At 55.5% G+C, this 9,127-nt stretch overlaps 2 protein-coding genes across 4 annotated transcripts; one reads left to right on the top strand and one right to left on the bottom strand.

The window, feature by feature from the left end:
• The first annotated feature begins 2,541 nt into the window (after positions 1-2,541).
• NR2C2AP (nuclear receptor 2C2 associated protein) lies at positions 2,542-4,075 on the top strand. Its single transcript, XM_082650722.1, has 5 exons — positions 2,542-2,934; positions 3,128-3,218; positions 3,442-3,547; positions 3,620-3,688; positions 3,943-4,075. Exons 1-5 carry the CDS (start codon positions 2,897-2,899, stop codon positions 4,059-4,061), a joined length of 423 nt encoding a protein of 140 aa, XP_082506848.1. The 5' UTR covers positions 2,542-2,896; the 3' UTR covers positions 4,062-4,075.
• Positions 4,076-4,210: 135 nt separating this feature from the next.
• RFXANK (regulatory factor X associated ankyrin containing protein) lies at positions 4,211-8,962 on the bottom strand. 3 transcript variants are annotated; one of them, XM_082650719.1, is made up of 9 exons: positions 8,833-8,962; positions 8,130-8,323; positions 6,808-6,891; positions 6,602-6,667; positions 6,239-6,339; positions 5,933-6,058; positions 5,469-5,535; positions 4,977-5,057; positions 4,219-4,341 (listed from the first exon to the last, which is right to left on the bottom strand). In XM_082650719.1, exons 2-9 carry the CDS (start codon positions 8,314-8,316, stop codon positions 4,271-4,273), a joined length of 783 nt encoding a protein of 260 aa, XP_082506845.1. In that variant the 5' UTR covers positions 8,317-8,323; positions 8,833-8,962; the 3' UTR covers positions 4,219-4,270. The 3 variants fall into 3 exon arrangements, with proteins under 3 accessions (XP_082506847.1, XP_082506845.1, XP_082506846.1); XM_082650720.1 differs by having other exon boundaries at positions 6,808-6,888; XM_082650721.1 differs by lacking the exon at positions 4,977-5,057 and having other exon boundaries at positions 4,211-4,341.
• Between the last annotated feature and the right edge of the window lie 165 nt (positions 8,963-9,127).

Here is a 9,127-nt window from a genome sequence, read left to right as displayed (position 1 = left end):
TTGCCCCCTGCCAGGACCAACAAGTCCAGTTGGAAACAAGTGAGCATCCGTTTACTCTGAGCTGGGCCCTGTGGTACTCATGCAGGCCTCGGTGGATAAATCAGACACGGACCTGCCCCATAGAGGGGCTGCCAGCCCAGGGGACTCCATCACCCCCACCCCACAGACCCTCCAGGCTGGAGTCTTGGGGCAACCATTACACTTATTCCGCAGGGGGAACTGAGGCCTGAAGCAATCTGAGGGCTTTTCCCTGCCCTACTCTGGGATGACAAACTCATGGGAAGTAGGACCTGTTTTCTGCCATGAGTGTGGCTGCCTCCCCAGAGAGAGTCCCTGCTGACCCATACTTGCTGTGTGACTTCAGCAAATCCCTGACCCTCTCTGAGCGTCCAAGTCCTCTCCTGAAAAATGCAGAGCTCAGCTCAGTGGAGAGAGTGAGCTCTGGAGAGAGCTCCAGAGTCAGACTGGGGTTTGTATCCCGGTTCCCCTCGGTGACCTTAGCCAAATGACTTCTTTGCTTCAGTTTCCCTCAGCCAACCAGAGTTACAGCTCCTGGCTCTTCTAGACCTCCCTCTGCCCCATCCCCTGGGGTGAGGGAGGAGGGAGTGCCTAGTCTCTTCTCACTAAGGCAAATGAATGGACCACTTTTGGCTGCCCTGCTGGGAGCTTAGAGTTGCTAATTCCCTGGAGAAACAGGAGGCTCTTTCATGACCAGGCACCGGTGGGGTGAGGAGGCGGGAAGGGGGTACAAGCTGGCTTTATCCCAGTGGGCAAGGTGGCTCCATGCCAAGACCAGGAGTGGCAAGGGGGGCCCTGGGGCCATGCGTATCCTCCCTGGGGAACCTTGGCAGCCAAGTGGCTGAGTGGCCGTATCCTCAGCTGTAAAATGGGAGTGACAGAGACCAGAACAGCAGATTTAATGATCCTGTGGATGGAGACAAACGTGGCTTCAAGTTAAACACAGGGTAGGCTCTCAACAAATGTCAGCCACTGTTGTTATGTGTCAGCCTGAAGAGCCCCCTGAATTCTCCAGCAGTCCTATAGATTTCCGTCCATTTCACAGATGAGGGAACTGAGACTCAGAGAGGTCAACATATTTGTCCAAGATCACACAGCCAATGAGTGAGTGGCCCAACCAGGATTAGAACAGGATCTGGGCCCTCCAGGGTCCATGCTCTTCCTAAATTCCTCTAGGGGTAGGGAGGTGTTTTTTGACACCCAGCCCCAGCCCTGAGACCAGTAGAGCCAGGTCTGGATGGCACCAGGCCATGACTGAATGCAGGAAGTCCTGGCAGGCAGGGGCTGATGGGGCGGCCCTTCCGCTGGTGTCCCAGTTTCCCAGCCAGCCTCCACTCCTGGTGTGGACTTGGGCAGACACTAGTAGGATGCCAGGAGAACCATTCCCCTAGCCCTTGAAGAAAGGGACTGGATCCCAGACCATTCAGTTAAAGCCAGGAACTGCAGCCTCCTGCCAGTGGCTGCTCTGTCTCAGAACCCTCCATTCATGCAGATTGGATGGGTGTGCTGCCCTTTCTCAAACACCTTCCGTGACTGCTTTAGGCCCAGCAGGATCTGGCTCCACATATTTTATTCAAATTCATGGTCTTTCATCCAACTAGGCCTTTGCTTATGCTGTTCACCCTGTCTGCCCCGCCCCGCCCCCCAATTTTTCTCACCCTGGTGAATTCCTGCCCACCCATTAAAGTGCAGGACAATATCCCCTCTCCCAGGAAGCCCTCCCTCCAGGTAGACCCCCTGCTTCCCTAGCCCTATCTCTCCCCCTGGCTCAGCCCTGGCCCCATGGGTCTCTGAGTGTATGTGTCTAGTTCTGTCTTCCCCAGATTGGGAGATCTTCAGATATGGGGCTGGAACTGAGGCCTCTCACAGTCCTCAGAATCACTCAGTGCAGGGTTGGGCGGTGGGGAGTGGCAGTTGTTTAGTGAATCAGAGAACCAAACTTTTAGCCGTGTATCTGAGGTTTTGTATAATCTGGTTTGGCAAACTCCTCTTCATTCTTCAAAACCCACCTCACATTACCCCTCCTCCAAGAAGCCTGTCCCAGGCAGCATTTACTAAGAAGACAGATTTGGAAACCGGGCCTCCTGTGTCCCAGTGGGGACACGCGAGGCTGATAAAGACTTGCAGTACAGTACTCGCACCATCGTAGCCTCTTCCTCAACTCTTCCTTTGGCCTCTGGGAGGCAGTGAAATGCAGGGGTTCCCAGGCGGCAACTGCAATCAGAGAATGAATTCGGCCGAGTTCATTCTGCCGGTAGGATGGCATCATTATAAGAAGGCTCTCGGACACCAAAACTAGGGCTCTATACCCGCGGGCACCAAAGGACAGCTCCCCGCACACAGTGGACATACAATTGCTTTAGATGCCGGCCTTTTTCCTCCAGCTCCGAGGGATAGGCAATCACTGGACGAGGACCTTTTAAGAGGCGGGCGCTGAGGGGGCGGGGCTCAAACTAAACCGCGCCCCGGGAGCGGGGGCTGGGCGCGCCTGAGGCACTCTGCGCCTGCGCGGTGTTCACGCGGTTCCGGGTACTGATGTTGGTTTCCCAAGCTGTTTGCAGAAAAACTGAGGCACCGAGAGGGAGCGACTGCTCCCGAAACCCACAGGAAACCCGTTTCCCTTCCTTGGACCCACTGTGAAAGGCTTGGCCTCGGGTCATCGGCAGTGTCCCCGAAACTCCAAATTTTTCTGGCAAGGGGGTGGTCAAGGCGACATTTAGGACTGGAGTGACGGGGCAGTGACTGTTCTTGTGCCGTGCTACAGGTGAGGACGTGAAGACTCTGAGACTCTGAGCGTGAACAAGGTCGCGCTTTGGCGGCCGGATTTGAACCCGGACTGAGCCCAGCTCTTAGTCCTGCGAGGCTTTGTGGAACCGAGATGACCCACTCTTTGGTTTGTCCAGAGACAGTGAGCAGGTGAGAGCCCCGGGCGGGGGTGGGGTGTGAATGGCGGCGGGCAGTAGCGGACGGGGCCGTTGGCCTGGGATAGTCCCTCCCTAGTGGACAGAAATGGGGGAACCGGTGGCGAGGGAGGGGTGGGCCCAGTAGTGGGCGGGCCCTCGCCGCAGGGCTCAGCACCTCTCCACACGCCGATTCTGGTTGCCTCTAGGGTGAGTTCGGTGCTGAATCGTAACACTCGGCAGTTTGGAAAGAAGCACCTGTTCGACCAGGACGAGGAGACCTGCTGGAACTCGGACCAGGTGAGGCACCCTCTCCCTGGATCCTCCACCCCTAGTGTGAATCAGAATCAGGGGTCTGGGGCACCCTGAGAATTTGGGTGCACCCCAGCTGGACAGTTAGGTTGGCCAGGGAGGGAACCCGTGTTCACTGTGCTCCCCACCCACCATGGACTCTGTGACTGAGAGAGGCACAGCTGGGCTCTGAGTCTGGAGTGATCATGGACCTCTATTTCTCTGCTTCCAGGGCCCCTCCCAGTGGGTAATACTGGAGTTTCCCCAGCGCATCTGTGTCTCCCAGCTGCAGATCCAGTTCCAGGGGGGCTTTTCCAGTCGCCAGGGCCGCCTCGAAGGTACTGGAAGGCCCTGGAAGATGGGGGATTAGAGGGGGTATGCTGGCCTCACTGCTCCTTTCTCTGCTGCAGGTTCTCAGGGGAGTGAGGCTCTTAGCAAGATTGTGGACTTTTATCCTGAGGACAACAACTCGCTTCAGATATCCTGCCTCAGCCTCTGGGTGGGGTGGTCTGTGCCTCTGAAAGCTGTGGGCCCTGGCATGTGACCTCGAGCAACTGGCCTCTGGGTCTCCATTGCTTCACCTGTGAAATGGGCTGATGATAATCTGTTCTGTGTTAGAGTTTCAGAGGGACCCACAGTGTGCTGGGTCACCCAGCACATTTGTAGTACTTGAGCTGGGGCTGGTGGGTGGGAAAAGATAAGGCATCTGTTTCCCTTGACTGCCCTGCTTACACTTTCCCTGTGCCATCTGCTGAGGTGGACCGGCTGAAAGTGACATTTGAGGACACCACTGATTTCTTTGGCCGAGTGGTCATCTACCACCTGCGGGTGCTAGGGGAGAAGAAGGTGTGAGGCCACTGGGTGGCTGCCTCCTCCAGGAAGTTCTCTGGGAAGCACAGTGAAGTCCTTCAAGTTCTGCACAGAAGGTTTATTGGTTCCTCTTGGAAAGGGCCCCCTCCCACCGTCTGTCCAGGAGCTGCCTTTGAAGCCAGTTCTGGGTTCCCCCAGCTCTGGGTCGACCATTTTGTTCCCTGAGTGTCTGAGTCCCTGGCAGACGGCGTTCACTCAGGGGTGGCGGGCACCAGGTTGCTCTGGAAGAGTTTAAGGATGTGGTTCTCGATCACCTGTTGCACTGGAAACAGAACAGGGAAAAGGTGGGCCATGAACTTAACAGCGGCTGCAGAGGCACAGGCCAACCTGTACCTTCCCCTCAGGGTAAGAACAGGGGCCTCAGCCCTGGGACCTGGATGGAGGACCCATTTCATACACAGGGAAATCCAAGCCCTTGCCAGAGCACAGCTGGGAAGACAGAGGCCCCCCTCTTAGGAGCCTCTATTTCCCCTGAGTTTGTAAAGATGCATTTTTGGAGGCTTTTCAGAATTATAAAAATATTCCTTACCAAATAAAATTGTCCAATTGGAACTTTTATGAAAAGATGAGAGGGACTGTGAGGAATTACTTGTCTCAAATGGAATAAAACTCCTTCAAGGAAGGAGTGGGATATTTCCCACACACCCCCACATGACCCCAGGGGGTCAGTTCTGTTAGGATCCCCCCATTTTCTGAAGTGGGGAGTCAAACTGGGGTCTGCCTACAGCCCCTACTCATACCCACCTCTCGCCGTGGAGGGGGCTGGGCTCCATGGCCATGTGAGCTGTGGCCCTCCTGGTATCCTCACCCTGCCAGGGGGCCTCCTTTGGGCCTCTCAGTGCCTACATGTCCCCCCATTATGGCCCCTGTCACTAGCCCCATGTGCCTCGGGCTGACCTTTCCTATATCCCAGGGCCACGGCGAGGTCCATTGGGGTGTAGCCAGAGTCTGCCTCAGTGGTGAGATCAGCTCCTCGGGCTGCAAAGCAGAGCAGACACTGCAGAGAGGGCTGGGCCTGGGGACCGGGAGCCCGGGTGGGGCACGGGGACTCGGGAGGTCCAGTGACTACCCACTGTGCAGCCACAGGTCTGCTGGTTGCTGTGTGGTCTTAGACAAGAGCCTGACCTCTCTGATGAATGTGGCCAATAGAATCTCCACCTCCGGGGTCTCTGAGGCACGCAGGGTGTGGGTTCTCAACCCAGTCGGCCAGATCCCTGTGCTATTCCTGCTACCTCCTGTCCCCACATCAATCCTCTGGGCAAAGCAGGCAGCAGCCACCCATCCCAAGAGCTGTTCAAGCAGAGCTCAGACCCTTCCCTGGCCCTCAGGATTCCTGCAGAGCCACGTGGGGCTCTAGGGCCCCTCAGGCTAGCCTCTACTCCTACTCACCCAGCAAGGCCTCCACGCACTTCACATGGTTCCCACGCACGGCATACAGAAGTGGTGTCCCTCCATTCTGTCAGGGACAGGGGTAGGGGGCAAGCAACACTATCTTTTCCAGATTCTCACGACACCCCACACCCACCAATTTAATATGGTTCCTCCTGCTTGTCACTAGGCCCATCTAGCTTCTCCTTTGGGCCTCAGCTTAGATGCCCCTTCTTCCAGGAAGCCCATCCTGACTTCCCTTGGCTCTACAGGCAGCCTCTGGGCTCTTGCAGCTAGCTGTCTGTGTATCTGCCAACATAGTGTTATTCACTATACCTGAGCTGTTTATGTGTCGGCTATCCCCGCCCCCCCCAAAAAAACTGGGAGCTCTGTGAGGCTTGGGGATGGGTCTGTCTTGCATTCTTAGCGCCCAGGGCCAGCCTGGTACCCTGTGAGGTGCCCAGGGCCAGTGGGTGGCACCTTACCCAGTCATAGATGTTGATGTCCACGTCGCGCTCCAGCAGCAGCCCTACAATGTCTGTGTAGCCACCTGTGCTGGCCAGTGACAGGGCGCTCTCCCGCTCTTTGGCCAGGATGTGGGGGTCGGCACCCTGGGGGGAAGAGAGGGGGACAGTGACAGAAGGGGGGGCAAAAGGAGGAGTGGGTGCATCCCCTGCAATCTTGGGGTCTCCATGTTAGCTCCATCTTACAGACACAGCACCAGCAGACTCAGCTGAGACCCTGGCCCGCCCTCGAGTCCACAGGAAGCCCCCAGCTGGGCTGGGACGCACCCATTCAAGCAAGAAGCGGACGGTCTCGATCTCTCCAAAGGCGGAGGCCCAGATGAGGGGGGTGAAGCCTCGCTCGTCCGGCTTGTTGATGAGGTTGTCTCCTGGCAGGAGGGGGGTGGTACCACTGGGATGCACCCCTGCCCACTCTCCCCAATGCTGCAGAATTGGGGGCAGGGCAGGCAGCTGGGGTCAGATGTGGGGCGGGGAAGCATACATGTGGATGCACGCACGGACATGCTCAGACACACGTACAGACACAGGTACACATGTGGAGACTCAGGTCATGTCAGCAGCCACATGCACCCACCAGCATGTGAGGTCACACAGGCACGGACACACCGGCACACGAGCGTGGGCACACACCTTTCCTCAGATGCTCCTTCAGTTGGCTCAGCTCCCCCTGGGCCGCGAGCTGGTGGATGGACAGGGCTGGGGGGCAGAGAGAGGTAGAGTCCTCACCTGTCCCATCTGAGCTCCATGCCCCAGTTTATTCCTTGTCCAAAGTTGCTCCTCTTAGCCCCTGCCAGCCCACTACTTCTCTCCCCCGTGGGGACCGGGGTCCCACTCACAGTCCAAGGTGGCCGGCAGGGCTGATACCTCATTCCCCCGCTGCCGGTTGGTGAGGGTCGTGGAGTGCTTTAGGGAGCTGCCTGCTGGGAGAGAGAGAAAGGGCCTCGGTTTCCCCTCATTCCCCAGTATGTCTTGGGCTTCAGACCAGACCCTGGGGGCTTGGAACTACCAGAGACAGTGCGTGGCTCCACTGTTCACTCACTCCATCCTCCCAGATACCCAGGGTGTGGATTTCTCCTCCGCCCCTGGCAAGATTCTGCACAAACGAGACAGTCCCTGCCCTCAAGGGGCCCATGGACAAGTTGGGGAGTCAGACAGAAATGGAGAAATAGAATGAGAGCTTAAGTTAAAATACGTGTTCAGGAGAAATGAAAAGCAGGTGGAAGGGGGTGGAAAGAAGGGAGGGCAGAGGGTGAGTCCCTTTTAAAGAAAATGGTCAGGGAGGGTCACTCCAAGGAGGTAACACCAAACGAGAGCTTGGCCAGTTGAAGAAACCTGGGGAGAGGTGTGGGAAGAGCATTTCACACAGGGAATGGTAGGGACGAAGGCCCCAGGGCAGCTGAGTTAGACATGTTCAAGGATTCCAGTCAAAAGAAACCCTTGGGTCCTTGATAAGTCAAACAGAATTATCATCTGACCCAGCAATTCCACTCCTAGGTATCTACCCCAAAGGGTTGAAATCATGTGTTCAGACAAAAACTTGTACACGCATGTTCACAACAGCACTATTCAGTCACTAAAAGGAGAACAACCCAAATGTCCATCAATGCATAAATGAATAAACTAAATGTGGTCCAGCCATACTGTGGAATGTCATTCAGCTATAAAAGGGATGAAGCACTGACACACCATACAATGTGGATGAACCTTGAAAACATCTTGCTGAGTGAAAGGAGCCAGAACGGGAAGGGCCACATGTTGTATGAACCCGTTTATATGAAATGTCCGGAACAGGCAAATCCATAGAAACAGAAAGCAGATTTTTGCTTCCCAAGGGCTGGAGGAGGGGAATGGGGAGTGACTGCTAATGGGTCTGGGGTTTTCCTCTGGGGGTGATGGAAATGTTCTAGGACTACATAGAGGTGGAAGTTATACATCATTGTGAATGTACTTACTGCCACTGAATTGTAAGCAATTCTGGTTAAAATGGTAACTTTTATGTTACGTGAATTTTACCACAATTTAAAAAAATAATAAGCAACCCCTCACAGGGTGGAGATGGAAGACACATCCAAGGACACAAAGACAGAAGTCCCATCTTGGGCCTGACATTCCACCGTTCTTGCATCCCAGAAGCAGGAGTCCAGGGTAAGTAGCCTACCTTGAGGTGAGGAGGTACCAGAATCTGGTTCAGGATTCCCAGGCTCCGGGGTGCAGGGGAAGAGACTGAGGACCACAGTGTCTGAGCCGTCAGGGGCCTCACCCCTGGGGTCTTCGGGGTCCCCAAATTCTGGGGTAGAAGGCTGCTGGGTCAGGCTGAGATCCTCTGCAGGCTGGGTGGGCTCCATGGGGAAGCTGGTGGAAAGGCCAAACAGGGAGAGATGGCAATAATTATTGACAACTCATTAAATAGGCACTGACTGCATACCTGGCCTCACACAGTGAGGGTGGGTAAACTAAGACTCAGCCAGGAAATTAAAACCAGAGTCCAACTGCTTCTCAGGCCCACTCCTCCCCAACACCAGAGCACATACAATGCATTGCTTAAAAGCCCTGGCTCAGGGGTCAGCCATCTGGGTTTGAATCCCTCCACTTATAGGCTGTGAAAACTTGGGCACATTACTTAATTTCTCTAAGCCTCAGTGTCTTCATTAGTAAAATGGGGGAAAGGAGGACTAAAAAAATCATGTCTGTAAATATCTAAGCAGGAGGCCTGATACACGGGCAGATCTTAAACGTCCGCTGTGTTTTTTTTTTTTTTTTTTTGAGGGGGGGGAATCCCTAGAATGAGTGAGGGCTCAACAAAGATGTGATTGGTTGCATCCCACCCGCCCCTCCCAAGTCAATCCAGGAGGTCCACTCACCTCCAACGAGCCTCCTCTGTCACTCCACGCCGCAAGCCCGGGTCCCCCCAAACTTGGGGGCCCAACTCACAAACTTTTCTCTTCCAATTGATGTAATGGGTAGCAAAATGGAGCCTGGACCCTCTGCGCCCTGGCTTCTTCTGCCGGGACAGAGAGCAACTTGATACGCGACCGCTACCCACACCGCAGAGTGCCTCCACTGCGCCTGCGCGCCCCCGCCCCCCCGAAAGCGCGGAAGGGCTGGAGCTGTATGAGCTGTTTCTGGCCCTTTAAGGCTTGGGGGGCGTGGCTTCCG

This window comes from Grampus griseus, assembly GCF_964374135.1.
Source record: "Grampus griseus genome assembly, chromosome: 3".
Lineage (NCBI taxonomy): Eukaryota > Metazoa > Chordata > Mammalia > Artiodactyla > Delphinidae > Grampus > Grampus griseus.
This window is presented reverse-complemented; position numbering and strand designations above follow the sequence as displayed.

Excerpts from the sequence above, each read along its gene's own strand:
- NR2C2AP (XM_082650722.1), top strand. The coding sequence starts at position 2,897 with ATGACCCACTCTTTGGTTTGTCCAGAGACAGTGAGCAG. Across the intron at positions 3,548-3,619 it reads TCGCCAGGGCCGCCTCGAAG|GTTCTCAGGGGAGTGAGGCT; the intron begins GTACTGGAAGGC and ends TCTCTGCTGCAG. Across the intron at positions 3,689-3,942 it reads GGACAACAACTCGCTTCAGA|CTTTCCCTGTGCCATCTGCT; the intron begins TATCCTGCCTCA and ends GCCCTGCTTACA.
- RFXANK (XM_082650719.1), bottom strand. The coding sequence starts at position 8,316 with ATGGAGCCCACCCAGCCTGCAGAGGATCTCAGCCTGACCCAGCAGCCT. Across the intron at positions 6,340-6,601 it reads GAAGGAGCATCTGAGGAAAG|GAGACAACCTCATCAACAAG; the intron begins GTGTGTGCCCAC and ends CCCTCCTGCCAG. Across the intron at positions 5,058-5,468 it reads GTGCGTGGAGGCCTTGCTGG|CCCGAGGAGCTGATCTCACC; the intron begins GTGAGTAGGAGT and ends TCTGCTTTGCAG.